General features: G+C 32.9%; 1 protein-coding gene across 3 annotated transcripts; it reads left to right on the forward strand.

Annotated features, from left to right (window-relative positions):
* Window positions 1-10,814: 10,814 nt before the first annotated feature.
* LOC109006631 (serine/threonine-protein kinase STY46-like) lies at window positions 10,815-21,125 on the forward strand. Of its 3 annotated transcripts, XM_018985978.2 has the most exons (17): window positions 10,828-11,173; window positions 11,664-11,778; window positions 12,801-12,901; window positions 13,034-13,153; window positions 13,839-13,893; window positions 14,236-14,346; window positions 14,664-14,714; window positions 14,893-15,068; window positions 15,173-15,280; window positions 16,052-16,125; window positions 16,268-16,443; window positions 16,875-16,970; window positions 17,945-18,025; window positions 18,123-18,176; window positions 18,347-18,481; window positions 18,809-18,898; window positions 20,736-21,125. In XM_018985978.2, the coding sequence occupies exons 1-16, from the start codon at window positions 10,971-10,973 to the stop codon at window positions 18,890-18,892; spliced, it is 1,740 nt and encodes a 579-aa protein (XP_018841523.1). In that variant the 5' UTR covers window positions 10,828-10,970; the 3' UTR covers window positions 18,893-18,898; window positions 20,736-21,125. The 3 variants fall into 3 exon arrangements, with proteins under 3 accessions (XP_018841522.1, XP_018841523.1, XP_018841524.1); XM_018985977.2 differs by lacking the exon at window positions 20,736-21,125 and having other exon boundaries at window positions 10,815-11,173; window positions 18,809-19,160; XM_018985979.2 differs by lacking the exon at window positions 20,736-21,125 and having other exon boundaries at window positions 14,899-15,068; window positions 18,809-19,160.
* The last annotated feature ends 1,056 nt before the right edge of the window (window positions 21,126-22,181 follow it).

Below are 22,181 nucleotides of genomic sequence, written 5' to 3' on the forward strand. Positions count from 1 at the left end.
AATGTGGTTTACTCTCCTTTTTGCTGCTGGGTGTCCAAAGAATGATTTAAATTATGAATAATTGATTAAAAATTGCTAGCTTATGATTGAAAGGAGAACAAAAAATGTGATAGTATGGTTGAGGGGGCCGAGCTATATAGCTTATGGTTCCGAAGTAAGGCCCAAGAAGAGCTAGAAGGGAGTTAGTCAGCTACTCAGCTGGGTCACAGGAGTGGTCCTCGTCTACTTCTGTACTGAACAAATTTCTTAACCTTTAAGGAATTTGGGATCAAATATCTCGTTACAAAAATCTACTACATTATGGATGTTTTATGTAAATTATGAGTTATATACAGAGTTTTTGCTTTGCAAGCGGGTGTGGAAACACGCCACATTCAAAATTATTATAAAAAGAGTTTTAAAACATGTACATGTACTTTGAATGCATAGTAGGATGTAATGAGCAATGCATCTTCAAAATTTGAAAAAATGTAGATAAAATGATTTACATTGATTTTTTCAAAAAGTAAAAGTTTGAACTATGAGTTACAGTAATTTTAAGTATATTTTCAATACTGTTTAACTTCAAAAGTAATATTTTATTATAAAAATTATCCCAACTTCTTTGTTTTTCAATTTTCATTTCCTACAGTTTTCACTTCTCCAAATGTTCTTTCACTTTCATTTTTGTTTTTAATTTTGAAATATGTGAAGGAATAAATATTATTATTAAAAAAAATATTATTATATTATTATTTTGATTAATCTAATATAGGGTTACGGCTAGAGGTGTTTTGAATTTATAAAAAATATATAATTTTTATCAAATTTTGAAAAAAACTTTGATGAAAGCCATGGTTATGTGAATTAGATGAGATTCATGGGATAGAAATCGATATTTGAAAATAGGGTGGGACCATGGGTATGTATATTTAATTAGTAGCGTGATTTATGAGCCAAGGAGTACTAAGACGTCGTCGTCCTAAAGTGATCACATCCTTTCCCGATTTAGTACAAAGCATAGGTCTGATCATATATCTCTAATTATTAATTAATACAGAAGGCTAAGCATTTTGATCATGATCATGGCACAAAAGAATATGCTAAACTTAGATAACTTATTATAATCATCTATAGGAACATGGTTGCATGCAGTTTTGTCTGCCATGGATCAAGGACATGAATACCAACTACTCCATATTCACTTTTTTTTTTTTTTTTTCTTTCCTTGAACCACGAGTTTCGCATGCTTGATTAATAAAATTTTACTTAAAAAAAAATAGATTTTTGTGATCAATTGTAATCAAAAGACTTTTTACAATTAATTTTAATTATAAATAGTCATTTCACTGAAATTAATTGATCGCAAATAAGCAATTTTTTTATAATTTAATTATAATTAATTGGACATTATTTTCGTAATGGCATAAAAGAATATACTTAAAAAATATGTACATGAACATGGTTCCACTTTTCTCCACTAACCAAAGAGAAACACTACTTTGCCTCCCCAAAGTGACACCTCCATTTGACCGCTAGTCAAAATTTTTTTTTTTTTTTTTTTACTTAGTGATTAAAGAAGTGATTTTAAATATATTGATATTTTTTTATTTTTTAAATATATTTAAAAATGTAAAAAAAAAAAAAAGAGAAAAAAAAAACCACCCAACAGTCAAAATGGGGCGGCATAGTAGCGCACCCCTAACCAAAAAAGCATTGGCCGCGGAATTCAGTACTAGCTTGGTTAATTGCAAGATCCTTAGAAAAATGCTAAGTAAATGAGTACTTCTACTTATAAGTCGGTACGTAGAACACACTCTTTTTATTGTTAACATGACATGATCTAATTTGTAAGAGATTTAAATTTTAAACTTTTCTTACAAATCAAATTTTATTATATTAACGACGCGGAGAGTGTGTTTTACACACCAACTTATAAATAGATTTTTATAAGTGAATATGTACAATTAGGTAACATGCATTAACTTACAAATTACAATTATTAGGAGAAGCATATTGCAAACTAAAAAGCATGATACCATTTCTAATTAAAATATAGACTATATGTATTATTGATTAAAAACTAGGAGGTAGGATAGATTATATATTTTATGATTAAAATGGTACGACTAAGTTAATACAGCATTGGACTTGTGGATACATGATAATTAATTAAACAGCTGTGGACCTTCATCATCTGTTCTCTCCCTCTTGTTTATCCTTTTTCAGCCACCCAAAAGCCTCGGAACAACATATTATAATTAGGGTTTTTTCATGTATAGCAATGGGCTAATTTTAGGGTATTTTAAAATTTTTATTTCCTAAACTAAATCATGCAAATACAAGCAAGTTACATTTATAATTAATTGACTTGACTTTACGTGATATACTAAAATAAATTTTATAAATATATCACATCAAATTATATTAATTGGAATGATAATCCGCCATGAGTGTGAGAATAACTTTAATTTGCAAACTAGTTAAATCTTTATAATTAAAGATAAATATTTTAACCACAAAATAATTATATAAAAACAAATTAACGTGATTTGATACGATACATAATACATCAGATTATAAAATAGATCTAACAAATCATATAAAATTATGTCAACTTATAAATTTAATTTTGTATAATTTTTTTGAGTATGAAATATTTATCATAATTAAATACATCACATTAATATATGTCATATTAGAGCATTCCCATCTGATGTCCTATTTCACTGTTATCTCAAATTATGGAAAAAAATTTAGGGAGGAGCTGAAAAACTCCCTCCCATCCCATTCCCTATTTTAGGGTTTTGATTTTGGGGAGCTACAATGCTTCTCCATATTTAGGGAACCACTGTACATCCCAAAAGGTTTCTCACATCACTTTTAGTTGTTGGTCTCGCGTGTTCCTCTCTCTCCACTCTTTGTTGCCCTTTTCGACGTTTCCCTCTATCGCACCATAGCCACCATTGAGGTGGCTTCTCTTCATCTGCCCGAATATATGTAAGTATTTCTCACTCTCCCACTTTGATTTTACTCACTGAAACCCCCCTCCCATGATTGAATTTCATTGTTTATGCCGCACGATTTTGCATCTCACACGACTGAATCTAATGCATATTGTTCTGTATTTTATTTCCTTAACTTTGGATCTAACTTTGGTCACTGAAATCTTTGATTTTCAATCATGTGTCCTTACGACTGTGCTATAGGGTTTGGCATTTCAATTCGATCTGTTTACAATGGATTTCGAAATGCCATGGCTTATGATCTGTGTTACCTTTTCGACTTGTTGGATCTATGCATCTCGATGAGCTTTTCTTTTTTAATCCGAGTGCTTGGCATTTCGATTGATTGTTTGTGATTCGAGGGGGTTGTTGGTTATTCATTGTGCTTGGCATTTCGAAATCTTGTTTGTGATTGTGGGGCTATTGGCCATTCAATGTGTTGGGCATTTCGATTGATTGTTTGTGATTTTGAGGCTGTTGGTTATTCACTGTGCTTGGCATTTCAAAATCTTGTTTATGATTTCGGGGCTGTTGCTTATTCACTATACTTGTCATTTCGAAATATTGTTAGTGATTTTGAGGAATCATATATTTATATAATTTGTTGATTTAAGACATTAAGAACATGTGATGTTTGAGGAGTGTTGTTATATTTGGTTTCAATTACCTAGTTTGAACTAAACAAGATGTTGTTATATTGATTTGTACCCAATGTCTTTGTATGCATTCATACGTTGTTTGGTACTGATTTAGGCATGTATAAGGTTGTGATGACGGTTCAAGTGACGCCATGGGAGGGGTTTATTTCACAAGTATTTTTAATGGGGCTCCATTGAAAGTGACTGGGTAATTTGAACCCAGATAGCCACCAACCTTTTTGTGATCATTTTCACAAAAGGCAACCGAGGTTTTTTGGTTTTGCAGCCATTATCTTAGGAGAAAATCTATTCATCATCTTAACTTCTATCATCCTCCCATCATCCCATGATGTGGCATTAGATGATAGGTTTATAAGTAAAATATAATAAATAATTTCCAATCATCTAATGACACATCATGAGATGATGGGAGGATAATGAAAGTTAGGATGATGAGTAGCATTACTCTTATCTTAGTTGAGCTCATGTCTCACACATGATGTAAATTCTGTAAACCATTATGAGCCACATTTAAAAACACAAGTGTTTAGGAAAGCGAATGTGAATGCTCTTATTTTCTATTTTGCAAACTGATTACTATTGGATTTAAGTTCTCTAACCCCTCGGCTGTGATGATGAGAAATCCTCATGAGGACATTTGGCACATACCTCTATGACATGGTAACCCGGGTGACCAATAAATAGTGACAACTAGTTGTTGCAGCCATGCGAGGGAGGGTGCCAAGTGTGGTCATATGTTATCGTAGGATTCCTGAGCCAAATACTAAAATCACTTACAAATATTACTCTTAATTACCTAACATGTGTACCAATTCTTTTGTGTCTACGATTTTGAGAATGTGAATGCAAGCAGAATACGTATTTATAGATGAAAAAGTTACCGTTATATATAGGACAAAAATGGTTATCGTTGGAGAAAAGATAAAAAAAGGTTACCGTTTGAGAAATGACAAAGCATGTTATTGTTGGAGGCAGGAATCAAAATGTTACTGTTGAAGAAATGACACAAAATTTTATTGTTAATACGCGAATATGTATTACTGTTAGAGAAATTGAAAAAAATATTATCGTTATATAAAAATGAAAAAAATGTTACTGTTAGAGTCTAACAGTAACATCTGGCCTTAGAAAAGATGCTTTCACATCTTTGGAATGAGACCGGTTGTTCACTAATGGCAGATGGTTGGACAAATCAGAAGCAACAATCAATAATCAACTTTCTAGTTTATTGTCCGAAAGGTACAATATTCTTGAAGTCTTTTGATACATTTGGCCTTAGAAAAGATGCTGAAACATTGTTTAATATTTTTGATGAGGTTGTTCAAGAAATTGGAGTTGAGAATCTTGTGCAGTTCATAACGGACAATGATGCAAGTTATAAAGCTGCAGGAAAAAAATTACAACAGAAATATGGCTCTTTCTACTAGTCTCCATGTGCAGTTCATTGCATAGACTTAATGTTGGAGAATTTTTTCAATCCAAGATATTTTCCCCTTATTGATGATGCTATAAAAAAAGTAAAAAAGATAACAAAGTTCGTATATAACTATGGTTGGGTTTTGGCATTGATGAGAAAAGACTTTACAAAAGGTCATGATTTGTGTCGTCCTGCAATTATAAGGTTTGCGACAAATTTTTTAAGTATCTAATGTTTGCTCTTGTTTAAGAAAGAATTCAGACAAATGTTTACTTGTGATAAATGGATTGTATCAAGTCATTTTAAGAGCAACATATGGAAGGAGATATCTGAGATCGTTTTAGAAGATAGAGAGTTTTGGACTCAATGTCAATTTATTGTCAAAATTAGTGAGCCTTTGGTTCGTGTTGTACGACTTGTTGACAGGGATGAGAAGCCTGCAATGTGATACTTGTATGATGCGATGGAAAGAGTCAAAGAGAACATAAAAGCAAGATGCAATAACAAATTTAGTTTATTCAGTCTATTCACCAAGATCATTGATTCTAGGTGGGATAGGCAGCTTCACAGTCCATTACATGCGGCGGGTTGTTTTCTTAACCAATGTTTTGAATACCGTACCGAATGTCGTACAGGTCAAGGCACTGGAACGAAATATTTCGGTGTCGGTAGCGTTTCGGGATAACGATTCGGCATAGTCGATATATAAATAAATTATATATATAAATATATATACAAATTATATTCTAAAATAATAGTCTATATATAAATAAATTATATATAAATACATATATATATATAAATTATAAATAGTCTAGTCTGAATTAGGGGTTAAAAAATAAGTTTGTAGTTTGAAAAAAAAAAAAAAACACAGGCCGAAATATCGGCTGGTACCGGCCAAAATATAGGCCAGTAAAGGCCAAAATTTAGTCCGGTATGGCTGGTACCAGTCGGTATTTTAGCCGGTACGGAACATATATAGTACCTGTACCGGGCGGACGGCCGAAACGAAAAATTTCGGCCGTACCGGCCTGTACGGTACGAAATTTAAAACAATGTTCTTAACCTTGGAATTTACTATGGCCCCAATTTTAAAAATAAAAATGATGTTGTAAGAGGTTTCAACAATTGTGTTATGAAGATGGAACTTGATCCCGATAATCAAGACAAGATCATTGCAGAACTTGACTTGTATAAGAATGCAGTAGGTGAGTTTGGACATTCTTTAGCAATCCGCCAGCGTGATAAGATTAATCAAAGTATTATCATTTATCAATATCATTTGTTAAATAGTGTGACTTTGTAGTTTGTATTTTAAATTTTATCTTATTTTATTTTTACTTGTATTTAATTAATAATTTATAATTGCATTATTGTTATAGTTGCATGGCAAACTCAATTTGGTTGCAAGATTCCAACGCTTCAAAAGTTTGTTGTTCGAGTACTAAGTCAATGTTGTAGTGCAACTGGATGTGAGAGAAACTGAAGTACATTTGATTTTATTCATTCGAAGAAGAGAAATAAATTAGTGCATAAACGTTTGAATGACGTATTTGTTCGTTATAACTTGAAGCTGAGAGAGAGGTAAATTTTTTTAATACTAATGTTTTCACTGTTGAAAAATATATAACATTTTCACTTATGTTTGATTTTATTTTGACAGGAACATAAAAAAGGGAATAGATGCTTTAGATCCAATCAATCTTGAAAACATTGATTTGATGGAAGAATGGGTGGGTGAAGAATCTGAGCTTCTTGATGAAGAAAATTTGGATTGGGCAAGTATTGAGGAGCCATTAGACTCACTAAATGAGGAAGATAATGATAATGTTGGTGTTGATGTTGATGTTGATGACGGTGATGATGTTGATGAAAATATTTTGATTAACATGTCGAATCCTGATCCTTATTGTCTTTTTGATGATAATGAGTATGTTTGATGACATGGTGATGTTAATGATTTTATCATGATAATGTTGATGTTTATAACTTTATGTTAGTTGTAACTTAAAACTTAAGACTTGTATTAAGAAGTATTGAGTTTATGACTTATTTTGTTTTTATTTTGAAATACAGTTAATGCTTGTATATATATAATTTATCCAGGTATAAATTATTTCGAAATGGTACACAAAACAGTACTAGTATCGAAACGGTATCGGTACCGAAATATTATCTCGAAGCAGTACACGAAACGGTACCAGTATCGAAATATTTCGTTCCAATATCTTGACCAGTATGACTTCCGGTACAATATTCAAAACATTGTGTTAGACAAATGCAAATCAAATATTACTCAAATATATGCTGACAAAATCATATTAAAAACTACCATTGCATTGAAAAATGCACATATTAAAAAAAATAATTATTTTTAATACCAATGTTGGATTGAAAAATAATACTGTAACGGAAAAAAAATCATATAAGTATTTATAAAATTATTAAAATGTGATCATATTTAAAAATAATAGAACAAGACGAAAGAGTTAGTTGTTAAGAATGACAATGGAAGTGAAAAAAAAAGTAACAAATAAAGTATAATAATATTATTTTAATATAATAGAGAATGAGATATATAAGATTTTTTAAAGTTAAATTATTTATTATATTTTAAATTTTCACACAAAATATAATAAATAATTTAATTTTTTAAAATTTAAAAATAATAATAATATTAAAAAATAATATTTTATTTAACTTTTATCTAAAATCATCTCATCTTATTTTACTATTCAAATCTCACCGAACTTAGAAAACTAACTTTTTTTTTTTATACAAATAAGTGAAAGTCTAGATTTATTTTGGTATAACTAAAAAAAATAAATAAAAAATAGAGAAGCTTATAAATGCGAGTAACATATACGATGAGAAGTTTTAAAAGTATAAAAAAATTACACGAAAATAAATTTATAAATTAATTAGATTTCGTGTTATCTGATAGATTTATAAATGTTATCCATCATATGCATCCTGTCCACCGTCGGTAGGAAATAGGTGAACTCCGACCACGTACGTATATTTATCCATTTTGACCAACAAAACCAATACTTTTGTTTGGATAATATATTTTAATGTATAGCTTCGTCTGCAACCTCGGCTTCAATGCCTCTCGGAACAGGTTATTGCAAATTACTCCCTTTGTTCCAATCCAAATAAATATTCCACCTAACGGCGACCATTCGCCGCTTAGCTGGCAGTCTGCTCTTCCCACCTTATCCTCAATCCGTCCCTTCGCCACCTCCAAGGGTCACTTTTTCCACGTCACTCAGTCATCTCGCTCCACGTGTATACACTCTTAGCTGCTGATTATAATTTAATTTTTTTAAAATTTTAAAATAAAATTAATATTAAAAAAATATATTTTAATAATATTTTATTTAATTTTTAATTTAAAATATAAAAAATACGTTATAAAGAGTTTATTCCTCCACGGATGCGGATCCACTGTCTGCTCGTGCAGGTCAACTGCCCCAGTTCCTAACGAGGACTGATCACCCACGTGGTCATTTCATTATTTAAATTCTAATTAATCATTATTCTCAAAATATTATCTTCATATTTATTTGGAAATTGAAACCAAGTTCTCCAAAGTATTGGGTTGATTATATCGTATTTACCAAAAAAGGAAATATCAAAAGAAAAGAAATATGGTAGTTCACATTCGTTAAGGCACCATAATGTCATTGAATCTGGCCGCTATCTAATCAGATTGCATTAGTTTAAGTGATCTGTTTATTTTTTATTGGTTGATTATAATCTTAGTTTATTACAAACCATACCCACGATTTGTATGCTTAGCTTGAGAGCTTGATCTATTGTTACCATAGAAATGATATTTAAAATTTTACAGTGTGTAAGTATATAATGTTTTTTTTTTTAAATGAATAGATTTAAGATATATATATATATATATAATTAACAATAAATTCTATTTTTTTTTAAAGTGAATGCGTTTAAATTATACACCCTAAAATATAGTTTATATACGTTTTCTATACATGTATACATATCGGAGAAATTATATTTATAGTCTTAGAGTGTTCAAGTACTGTACAATATTTTTTAAAAAATGAGTTAATACAAGACTTATACGAAAAAAAAATTAATTTTTTAATATCGAATCATACTATTTTTTAAAACGACTGCACGGTACTTACGCACTTTAGAATTACATATAGCATTACTTGTACATATCGTGTATGCAATATGCTTAAGCACTAGCATTGAACTCATCAAATTCATATTTAAATTTTGATGAAAAGTACATATTTTCTATATATCCTAAAACCTTCTTATCCATAACTTCATATTGAATAATTAGTCATTGAATTAATCAAAATAATGATATTTTTATTTTTTTTACATATTTTATAATTACATTAATCATATGTTAATTAATAATTTAATTTGATTCTTACATTATTATTACAAAACGGTTAGAGATTAAACGTGACTATATTTTTAACGAAGCCAACGCCAACGTTCTAAACAAAAAAACGGAAAAATGTAATTACCAGCCAGTACTGGACGCATGATGCTGGCAGAGATTCTTATTGAGAGCAATGATATACACAATATTTTTCATGATATTTTTATAAAATTGTGTTATTTTTATAAAATATTTTATAATAATATCTATTATTTTAAAACATGAAAAATAATGTGTTTATCATTTTTCTCTTATGAATGGGCGGGCATCTATAGGCTACAGCCTTTACTATTCTCTAGGAGAACAAAGGTTTCCAAACACTGGAAAGTAGTATTGCTGGGAAAGCATCATGCATCTTATCAAAATGTCACGTTTTCTCATCCCCACATTTTCACTCTGCACATGGTCGGTCGCATCAACGAACCAAACCAACCAAAGACATATCAAATTAAATTACACGTACATGATTGAACGGGAACTTCCCAAAAATCTCTACTACTCTTTCACGCGATGTGATTCGATATTGAATGTTAAATTATAAAAATATTTTAAATATAAAATAAAATACACAAAATTAATTCCCATTAGATATAAAGAATAATATAAAATATATATTATAATATAACGTACTAGATAAATACATATCAGTTTATTTTTATAAAATATTTATAGAAATCAAATTTCGTTTTGCTTGAGCGTGTGTGTATGCATGCATGCATGTCTGGTAAATAAAAAAAGAAAAAATATTAATCACCGGGAAAAAAGCGGTACGAGCTTATCCAATTAATGAGTAGGAGGAAAGGACATGAACCACTTGGATTCCTTCTTTTGATAGGATTAAAATAGTGATTCATTCAGTGGGTGGTGGCGTGAGATATGGAGTTGCTGGTTCTTCTATTAGGCAGTCTCAGAAGGTGGGCTTTCGCATCATAATTAATAAATAAATTATGATTATACCATTAATTAATTCAATACATACGCAAAACAAAAAGGGATAAACTTTAAAATATCCATTAATTTTCATTTCTTTCCCTTTATAACATCAACCCCTCTCTAAATTCATTCTTATCTTAATCTTTTTATTCTATTATTTAATATTCATGATCTTATACTATATATCGTTAATTCTGTCTAAAAACACTGTGTATTTTCTCACCAAGGCAACGTCCAAATAGTTAAATTCTAAATATTTATTTTTACTTTTAAATCAGAAAATAGTTTGATTTTATTTATAAAAAAAAAGATTTATTAAAAAAAAAATTATTATTTGCGAATATCATGTAATATTGTTGTTTAACCTCAGTTATTAACAGCCTCTTGACATCAAATCTGCGTGTTTCCATATAAACGGAGCTCCTCGTTTCCGTGTTCCCCAGAATCGTCTACATTCACGTAAACCAAACACCTGAAGACCTCTCTCTCTCTCTCTCTCTCGCTCGCTCGCTCCTATTTTTCCTTTCGTTTCGTTTCAGTATTCAATGGTGATGGAGGAAACGGAGAGCTGTGGGAGTAGGGCGCTCGACACGTTGGCGTCGTCGCCGGCGCAGGCTCGGCAACAGAGGCAGAAGCTTGAGGTTTATAGTGAGGTTCTCCGTCGCCTCAAGGATTCGGAAAATACGGAGACCACTCAACCTGGCTTCGAAGACCAGCTTTGGGCTCACTTCAATCGTCTCCCCGCTCGGTACCTTTACCCTGCATGCCCTAGCCTCCCAAGCCTTTTGATATATATACATATGTGCTTGTTTGATTGTATTTTTTTTTTAATGCACGTAAAAGTATATGATTACACTAATCGTGGTTTTCGTTCATCTTCAATATATATTATATATTTTATGTCACTGCGTTGTTCGTTTTGCTTTTTATTGTGTGGTTGACGTTGTTTGATGGATGAACGTATTGCATAAGGTATGTTTAGAACTCAGAGCCATTGAGATTGAAGCGGAGTATTTACACATTGCCGTAATTTTGTTATTTATATTATTAGAGGTTTATCTGGACGAATTACCTTTTTGACTTCGTTGATTATTGATTGCGAATTTTGTTTGTTTTCCGCCGAGATTGTTGGTAAAGTCTGGTTTTTTGGGGCATTGACGGAAGAAGAAAGGTGCTGTAATGGTTGTTGTTCTATCAAATTATATTTGCATTGAACCGTTTGATAAAATCCGATGCAGGTATGCGCTGGATATGAATGTACAGAGGCCAGAAGATGTTCTTATGCATAAGAGATTGCTACATTTGGCTCACGATCCCACAAATAGCCCTGCGATTGAAGTCCGCCTTGTGCAGGTTGGTTCATTTCTTACTCGTATATTATAGAATCATTGCATTCTCAATGTGTGCGCGCAATCGCCTGAAGACTTTCTACTCGTTTATTATTCCAGGTACTCAGTATTTGTAGCTTAGTCCCGTAACTAATGTAGCCTATCTGTACTTTGTCTCGTGAATGGTCATTGTCATGACCAATGGGGCGTATTTGATTACCTTGTGAAACTTGGATTTAAACAGGTCCTGCACGTCATTATCCGTCTCTTCAAGACCAGAAGCACCATTTTATTATGTTATCCACCTAGAAGCGTGTAGATGTTTGATGAGAGCGCTATTTGGGACAACTTATTCCAAGAACCTTTACTGTTATGTTGGCTGATTACTCAACTCAGTAACAGAAGCACATGCATTGAAAAACATATAATTTTAAACCAGATTTGTGGTGAAATGCAAGCCCACATCTGATAATGTCCGATCATTTTGGAGTTGGCTGTCAAAGATACACACATTTGACTTTGTTTTGTCTTGGCTTAATTGGATGAAACGGATATGACCTAGCTTGTTCATACCTGCTTTATCTATATTTAACATACTTGTTTGTGTCCTTTCACCTTCATGTCATTTTAGTTGAGTTAGACTTTTACTTCTGATTCTTGGGACAATGGTTAAAAGTTCAAATAGAATATAGAGTAATAATTTAGCACTTTGTAGACAATGAATGAATCATGACAAAATATTTTTAGACTCATTTTAACCATGCATGCATATCATGAAGCTGCAACTCTGATACATCTACTACTATGCTGAGATGGTGATTGTAATCATCAATGCTCTTTGTATTGCACTCTTTTTGGCCTGCTTCAATTGTTAATGTTATTTGACATCAGGAAGCAAGGTTAGACCTCATTCTGTTCATGCTTCCTTTCTGCTCTTTTCTACTTTTTACAATTTGACACTTCTCTTTGAATCGTTTCTTTTTACTTTCTATGTTTAAAATTTTTGAGTGGTAAATATATTTTAAAAATCCTACTTTTTTTTTGCAGGTTCATTCAGCTTCTGATGGGAATCAGCTGGATTCTGTACATTCAGATTTTCCTGGTGAAGAAGCTGCCCAGAGTTCTCTAAACTGCTCTATCAGAAAAGGGTACTTTTTTCTGTTTTTTAATTATTTCCTAGAATCCAAGCATAGCTAATTTGCTTATTTTGATTGCTCACTTTGATGCTTGATATTTGCCGTGACATTTCTGACATCTCTAGCTGGCTTTTCAATCATCAGCATACATCCACCTCCTGCCTTTGGTTCATCTCCTAACCTTGAAGCGCTTGCACTTGAAGCAAATACCTCTCATGCTCAAGATGAGGAACATTCTGTACATGCCAGTGCCTGGTTGTCTCAGTAAATTCTTATATCTTAAACTATTCACTGGGTTAGGGCTAGAAACTTTTTACAGAACCTGTCTGGTTAAACATCTTTTGTTTGGATTTGATTGTATGTACCAAAAAAGTATGTTCTCAATATGTTGAAGATTGAAATATTGTAAATGCATTTGATTACTTCTTTTTTTATATCAGTTCTAATGGTCCTTTCAAGTTTGGGGGTGAGACGAGAATTTTATGTTTTGTTTGAGAGTTTAAAATATTGTGTTTTAATATTATTATTATTTTGGGATTTGAAAAAGGTGAATTGAGATTTGAAAAAGTTGAATTGTTTATTATATTTTGTATGGAGATTGAAAAATGTGTAATAATGAGATGAGATGAGATGAGAATTTTGTGTCTCATCTCACCCCCCAAACCTGCCGTAAACTATAGTTTGGAATTTTAATTTAAACTATACATGATCCATGGCCAATTCTATTAAAGCTTTGTTCTCTCTATCTCATTCTAGTGCTTTTAGTATATGATCAGTTTTGACTTAGTGAATGAGATTTTTGACAAGCTTAATGCTTTAATTGAACTTAAACATTAAAATCCCCTCTTTAGTACATCAAATGTTGATTTCCAATATATTTAGGCACATGAACTTGCTATACTTTCAAAGAGAGATTCTGATGAAATAAATTTTTGTGGTTGACACGTAGGCCCATGCATGAAATCACCTTCTCATCAGATGACAAGCCCAAACTCCTTAGTCAGGTATTTGATAGGTTTTCACATCTAAGAATGATTATTATCTTCATATGCAGTTCATTGATTTATGGACTCGTATCTGGCTGTGTGTTTGCGCTCCTATCTTTTTGTGTCTAGGCATGCCTGTGTGATTGCGTATATTTGTATGCATGCATACCAAAACTGATGGCAGTAGACATGCTTTGAGCTTGTAAAGCATGAGCTCTTACACAATTCCAAAAATGAATTTCCTTTTAAAATTTTGTAAGCATTAAATACAAGAATTCTGTGTTTGAAAATTCTGTGTCTGATTATATGGTATTATTCTCATCTGCATGGTGACTGTTCTTGTGGAAAAATAAATTGCAGCTGACTTCCTTGCTTGCTGAGATGGGACTAAACATCCAAGAGGCACATGCTTTTTCAACAGTAGATGGTTATTCCTTAGATGTCTTTGTTGTTGATGGTTGGCCTCATGAGGTACTTTATATGATTTAGTTATTTAGCTTGAAAGAATGTTCTTCTTAGGAAATAAAGCCCAACATCTGCTATATGGCATGTAGACAAGGTCCATGGGTCTGCCAAAGCAATCTAAAATTTTATCGCCATAATTGTGTTCTTGTTTTTTTGGTCCTTTCTACATTTTTTAAAGTAATCATTTGGGAAGGTTACCCTACTTTCGTCTCAATTGGACTCAAATGGAAAATATTAAATAGTTTTTTATTTTCCTAATTTTATTACAAGAAAGCTATTCTTTTGTGTTCACAAGCATTACTTGACAGACTCGGTTGAAACAGGACACGGAGCAGCTTAAAACTACTCTGGAAAGGGAAATCTTGAAAATTGAGGTGATTTCTTGCTACTCATTTCTGCCTTCAAGTAGGATAGTTGGAAATAGTATGGTTTTTTTTTTACTCTTTCGAGTGACAAATCCATATTTTATTTTCTCCTCCTTATTTTCCTTCCCCGTCAGTTATATCATAAATAATGCATCCATAATTCATGGAATTTGGGGTTGCTATTTAGTGGCAGGCTTGGCCAAATGCTCGATCATCACCTCCTGTTAGTGAGCTTGATCAAACAGTTATCAAATGTGAATCTGATTATTTGAAAATACCTAATGATGGGATTGATGTATGGGAAATTGATCCTGAGCACTTGAAATTTGGAAACAAAATTGCATCTGGGTCATACGGTAATCTGTAAGTTCATATTGATACATTCATTCCTCTGATTCTTATTTTTGACTAGGCATCTACTGATTGCTCTTTAGTGCTCAATTCACCAACTTCTTTTATTGAATCAGGTACAAAGGTACGTACTGTAGTCAGGAAGTGGCTATCAAAGTTCTCAAGCAAGAGCATGTGGATTCAGATATGCAGAGAGAGTTTGCACAGGAAGTCTTTATTATGAGGTTTGTTGAACCATATTGTTTGCCTAGTTGGCCAGTTAGCATCTGTTTTTCATTGTGTGTTTGATGATGTTGTGTGAGTCTGCGTAGCTAGGCTTCATGGTTATACTGTAACATAATTATACTTGAGTGTCTCAGCGACTGGTCACATAATGGAATTCTTTATCTGCATTGTAGTCATCAAACTTATGAGTAAATCATCACCTATAAGCGTAATATTGATGAAGACACACCTCAACTTCCCAAAGATGAAAGCTTTGATTTTGATCGTTGGTGAGAGATGATGGACAGGAAGTGATGCAGGTTATACATTTTATGTGGTCATTCACCACTTTCTGGTAGGGGATGTGCCAAAGAAAACCAAAGGGGAAGTTATTTCATTTTCAGATGCATGGTTGAAGGAGATCTATCTTGATAAACGTGTGGAGGAGGTGTATAAGTAATTTTCTTGTGACCAACTGGAGAAACGGAAAAAATGTTCGTAACATATAGAACTGTATTATATATGGAAAAATTCGCGCTTGAAAGCAGCAATTGCATTTTGATGACTTTGCCAGCATTCCTTTTTACTTATATTTCCCTGTTTTTGATTTTAAAATATCAGTTTGCTTCTTTTAAACTTTTTCATTCCACTCTGCTGTTTTCCTTTTTGTTTCTATTGGAAGGGCCCACACCCACGCTTTTTTTGTTGTGGGGGGGGGGGGGGGTATTTTTTCTTTCAAGTGCCTGTTGGTTCCTTAACGCGCTTTAACAACCTTCTTTTGATCATTGCAGGAAAGTTCGACATAAGAATGTTGTACAATTCATAGGTGCATGTACCAAGCCTCCAAGCTTGTGCATTGTAACAGGTGAATTCCAACAAGTTTAAAAATGTGTTTAGGTTTTACTTAGAATAAACTTTGATTTTGGGATCTTGTTATATGATATATTAGTTATTTTTTATTCATGCTTTCTCCATTCCAAAATTTGTTTTCTTGTTTAATATTTCAGAGTTTATGTCTGGTGGTAGTGTCTATGACTATTTGCATAAACAAAAGGGTGTTTTCAAACTTCCGTCCTTGGTCAAAGTAGCAATTGATGTTTCCAAGGGAATGAACTACTTGCACGAAAATAATATAATCCACAGAGATTTGAAGGCTGCTAATCTTTTAATGGACGAAAATGAGGTAAGGAGTTTCTCAAGCCTCTATTCGTATTTTCGTGTCTTATATATGTACAAAGTGTATTTTTTGGTTGAAAAATCCACAATATTAATGTTACAATGCAGATATCCTCATAATTTGTGTGTCTCGATAAGAATCTCTGGTGATTATATGTTTCGAATGGTTTAGAACACATATTTCTTTGTAATATGGGTAGTATTTTCCTCAGTGCATGGTCTGTCTGATTTTATAGAATCCAGCATGTACAAGGCCTGACTACTCATGCTTCTTTTTTTTTTCCTAATAATTTTTCTGGGTTCATTTTCTCAGTGGCCTTACATTTTTGAGGAATCTAAATTAATCTTGGAAGAAAGTTTCAAGTTTCAACGATATGTAGTCAGCATCCTAGCATATTTTTATTTGTATTATTTTTTAATCATGTTTTTTTCTTTCAGGTTGTTAAGGTAGCTGATTTTGGTGTTGCAAGAGTAAAAGCTCAGTCTGGGGTTATGACTGCAGAAACTGGGACATATCGGTGGATGGCTCCTGAGGTGTGAATCTTTTATTTTAAATCTTGGAGCCTTTGATTATAAAAAGTTGTTTGAAAGTCTTCCAATGTACACTTACTCTGCCTTTTCAAGAGCTGCATTTGTTTTAGATTATTTGGAATCTTTAGTGATATGACAATATGCAGTTGCTTGTTATAATTTCTTTATAAACATTACCTATAAAAAAATAAGAATTTCTTTATAAACAAGGAGTTATTCCGCCAATCTGTCACTCAATATCTACTTATGGCTATTTGCATCGTGTATGAAGTTATTACAATTTTTTCCTTGGATTCCTGGCTATATTATTAATTCCAAGTGGGTTTGGCTTTACATAATTGTGCGACCATCCAGTTGAAAATGAATCCATTTAAAATGGTGGGTTGCTGCGTAGCCCCGTTGATAGGTCATACGGGCAAGTTGGATGTTGACTTTGTTTGAAGAATGGTTAGCATGCAGTCAACTTCTTAGAATTAGTTTATAATATTTTGTTATGAATTAGGTACCATGCAGTGGTTGTGATGCCACCGTTAAAAAAAGGAAAAAAATAATGTGGATCAGTTAGTGGGAAAACTTGCTTTGAAATCATGTATATGTTAATTAAGGACATCCCCAACTTTTCTGCAACTTTTTGGAGCTGGAAAGGATTTATAATTCTTCCCTCTTTTCTTTAGAAATATTGTATATTTCTCTTTTGTTTTGTCAGAAGAGAGAAAAAGATTAAAGAAAGAACATCTTGATGCTTATTAATTATCAAAAAAAAAAAAAAAAAAAAGGACATCTTGATGTGAAGTAGCATATGAGAAAGTAGCTAGTAGCTAGTAGCAACCTAAATTTCTTGCCGAATATGCGCTGCCTTTTTCTTATTACAGTGGGTGTATACCATTAATTGGTTTGCTTGGAAGCAATTATTTCCTATCTTGCTCTTGGAAGTTGAGCATTTGTCATTTTCTTACCACAGTCCTTTTGCATTGAAGGTTATAGAACACAAGCCATATGATCATAAGGCTGACGTTTTTAGTTTTGGAGTTGTGTTATGGGAGTTGCTTACTGGAAAGGTAATGCTTGTTTTTTTTTTTTTCCCCAGAATTGGAGATAACGATTGTTTCTTAAATTTGCCCCTTCAATCCAATTATCTCTTATGCTTCTTACCAGCTCCCATATGAATACTTAACCCCATTGCAAGCTGCTGTTGGAGTGGTTCAGAAGGTACAATATCTTTTCCGCAACCTTGTTGAATAAGTTTAATGATTATATACGGTTACCTATGTTTGGTCTGGATTTATATGGTATATCTATCACAGGTTGGTATCTGGACATGATTTTTTTTTTTATGTGAACATGAATTGCAATTTGCTTTTGTTTGATATGTTTTCCAGGCTTTACGGCCTACCATCCCAAAGCACGCCCACCCAAAGCTTGTGGAGCTGCTTGAGAGATGCTGGCAGCAAGATCCTGCACTAAGACCGGACTTCTCCAAAGTTATAGAGATCCTGCAGCAAACAGCCAAGGAGGTAAGTTCTTGTTATGCGTGGAGGACAATCCCTTCTAGAGCATGATTTCAAAATTGAGAAAAAAGTAGTTTTTTTTTTTTTTTTGCTTCTCTTGTATACCAAATTTTGGCAGAAATGTTTTCTTTTAATCATGTATGTCCTGATGCATTTCATCATCTCGTCCAACTCCTATTTCCCTTTATTTTCTTTTGACTCGTGCCCAAATTCACATAAATTTTAAATGATATTCAGATTATAAAATGTGTGGTTCTAGCATTTCAGTCCAGTTTGGTCTTGATTAAACACATATAATCTATGTGGATTAATCATTGCATGTATGTGGAACAGGTTGGGGACGAAGGAGAGGAACGGCGCAAGGATAAGTCATCCAGAGGGTTCCTATCTGTTCTTAGACGGGGCTATCACCAGTGAAGAGAGGTAAATAGAAATTAATAATTATTGTGCAGACACTTATTGTCACATTATGCATCGGTATGTACAGTATATTCTCCGCATTATCCTTTTTTAAAAAAAAATACCTACTGAGATTTTATAACTTTGATCGATTCTTTTAACTAGCCATTCCCTTGTCTCATAACTTGTTAGACCTCCTGTGGTCTGCGGCCTTTATTGTGAAGATTCTCTCCCCAATTCCCCACTTGTAGCCACGAGTATATGAATATGTGGGAGAGAGATGATATATCTAGCATATCTTCCATAGATTTTTACAAGGAAAATTTATATTTTTTAAGTATTTTAACCATCATTATTCATTATTTTCTAAGGTGACGTTGAATGATTGGTAGGTAAGTTAAAATGATAAATATATTTTTAATGGTTGTGTAATTAAAAAAAAAAAAAGAAGGTAGATTGATAAAGAAAAGTTATGGATAACATTTCTCTTTTACGGATATATGAGATTGATACTCGATATAGATGTAGCGAGAGAATATGAGTTAGGCTTGATCGTCGGCCAGGTTCAGAACCCAGATTCTGGACTGGACCAAAAAACATTCCCGCCAATTGTCCTACTAATTAGGGGCCTAATAGCCTAATACTAATACTTTAAGGTGGTGAATTCATATTCAGATTTGAAACTAAGATTTAATTCATGCCATACTTCTTAAAAGTAACTTAAAAAGGGAAAATGCTACTCGACCCCTTGTTTCTACCGCTCATTCATACTACTGGTGGCCAAGTGGTTATATATATACATATATATATATATATATATATATATATATATAAAAGCAACACAAGTAATCCCCATCATCTCTTTACGTTTGAAACCCTAGCTGAGCATCTTCTTCTCATTCCTTCCAAAAAAAAAACTCACCTCCTTGGGCCCAATCCAAAAGGTACTGTCTTTTGGACCCACTTCATCAAAAAGGCAAATGAAGACCAAACTAAAGCCCTTACCATGAATTTAAAGCTGAATGAAATATTTGGGCCTGTACTTATTTGGGCTAACCGGAGGTGAGTATAGCCTATAAATTTTAATCCTGCATTCTAATAATTTAACCCATCTGATCTGAACTGTGAACAGTCGCGGTTCATTCAATTGGATCAAGGTAATTTTTAATTCTTTATTTATAGTAGATAATTCGATTTGAAAAACAATAACTAAACATAGCAGACGTTTTTCTATAGAGAAATGCTACTCATCAGCCTACTGTACATTGCACTCTCCACACACCTCACATAAATTTTTTTTTTTTTCAACCCAGCATGTTGAGTGTGCTGGGGCTTCTCCCAACAGTAGGCTGCAAAGAAGATTTTTTCTTTTTTATATTTAATATGGAAAAACCTTTAAGCCGGTCGGGTGTAAGTTTCCTTTTTACACCCACTATTAGATCCAGGTAAACCCCTTCTCTATTTTCCCTCTTTCCCCTACTTCTTTGGTAGCCCTTCTCTTCTGCGATGCACTTCTTCGACTGGAACCCCATAGCCCTTCTTCTTCGAATCACTTTTTTTATTCTCCCCCGAATTTCTTCTTCTCCTCTACAGATCTAAAACTCCCTAATGCTTTAGGGCAACCACTGTGTGTGCTAAATTCAAAGAGCGATGACCTAATTACAATACCACCAAATTCAAAAAAGATGCAATCTGAAACTCCTAAGTCAAAACTGCTATTTCATATCACAACCATTCATGAAAAATCTATTACAATCAAGTTCATTACAAAATCATTTTTAGACAAACATAAAGTTTTTCCAGCTCATGATTCCATGTAAGGTTTTTTTGTTTTCATTTCTCTTCTTGTCGACGTCCACAGATTAGAGGAAGATGCTAGATCATGTTTGGGATATGTTTTCATTTTTTTGTTTGGGGGCGTCAATTCTTCGATTCAAGGGAGAGGGAAAAGGGAGAGGGAGAAGAAGAGGAAGAGAAAGAGAATGAGAGAATGGGAGGAGGATCACCTGTATGCGAATCAAACTTCAAATTTGGTTAGACGCCTACGTGGCTATTTCTTATTGGTTGGTGTGAAAACAAAAATGGCACCTGTCCGGCTGGGAGTGTTACTCATTTAATATTATTCATGTGAGACTTTCAATGTAGATTCTGTATGGGTTTTTTTTTTTTTTTTTTTGTATTTATTTTTGTCCAAACTAAACTATCAAAGTGACAAATTGGAAGGGATAGAGCCATCAGACCAGATTTGTCATATTGGGTAATTATTTGACAATTTTAAACTGGATAGAGTTTTCCTCCAAACTAGATTTGAGGAAATTTTCTTCAAACTATCTGTAAAAGTGATAAATGTCGATTTCAATTACATGACATTTTTATGATGGGATAGAAGGATCATATAATCCATATTTTGGGAGAACCTAATAATTTTCCTTTATCTTAGTGATGTATGGGCCCGATATAGTTCGGTATAGTCGGACAATTTGGTTTTTAATATTAATTCAAATAAACGGGAACTTATCTATTTACCATTACATTTCTTTGGATGCTTGGGACTGTCTTTATTTACCATTACCATTATACTTATCTATTTAATAAAAAAATATCAATGTGGCACATTTTTAAGCGATTTTATGTTTTAATTACTTAGTTGAAAGGTTTTTTTTTTTTAAGGGAAATTGTCATTATTAATTTATCAGATAAACTTACTTCCATAACCGAATACATTTTGGGATGTCCTCATATCAAACATGACATTATAAATTAAAGTAATACATTTGGAACTCTACCAGTACACTATTCCCTTTTGTGACTGGTTTGGTCTTCACTATTGCTGATACTCTCTACAAACAAACGTTCAAGAGACAATACTTTCTATCTAAACAGAAACTCAACCTCACCGTTTACAAAAAGAGATAACTCAATCTTTACAGACAAACGTTTGAGAGAAGAATTTTTTTTTTAATTAAAAATACGGAAACCAAAAAGAAAAGCAGTAAGATAGATGCGAAAAAGGACGGATTATAGTTTGGACAAACTCTGGTAGACTTCAGAATCTGTGATAGCCCGTGAAGGCCACGTATTTGTCTCTTTTCAACTACAATTGTTAGATTTGAAAGGTCTGGTGGTGGTGAGTTCGATGATCTGGTGCATTTGTCAAGAATAGTTGTGGAAAATGGTGGCGCGTGAGGATCACTTGCAAATGCGGGCGGCGCGTGAGAAACACGCACGATGATTTTTCCAAAACTATCATTTTTCTCCGAACGATCTTCGACTTGTGAATTTGCTTGTGTTGCATGTCTCTCGAGAT

Source organism: Juglans regia, chromosome 16 (genome assembly GCF_001411555.2).
Source record: "Juglans regia cultivar Chandler chromosome 16, Walnut 2.0, whole genome shotgun sequence".
NCBI classification, from domain to species: Eukaryota; Viridiplantae; Streptophyta; class Magnoliopsida; order Fagales; family Juglandaceae; genus Juglans; species Juglans regia.

What these genes read in the sequence shown, in the direction of transcription:
- LOC109006631 (XM_018985977.2), top strand. Translation starts at nt 10,971, where the DNA reads ATGGTGATGGAGGAAACGGAGAGCTGTGGGAGTAGGGCGCTCGACACG. An exon ending in TTGAAGTCCGCCTTGTGCAG is followed by an intron (nt 11,779 to 12,800) that starts GTTGGTTCATTT and finishes TTTTTTTTGCAG; the next exon opens with GTTCATTCAGCTTCTGATGG. An exon ending in GGGAGTTGCTTACTGGAAAG is followed by an intron (nt 18,026 to 18,122) that starts GTAATGCTTGTT and finishes GCTTCTTACCAG; the next exon opens with CTCCCATATGAATACTTAAC.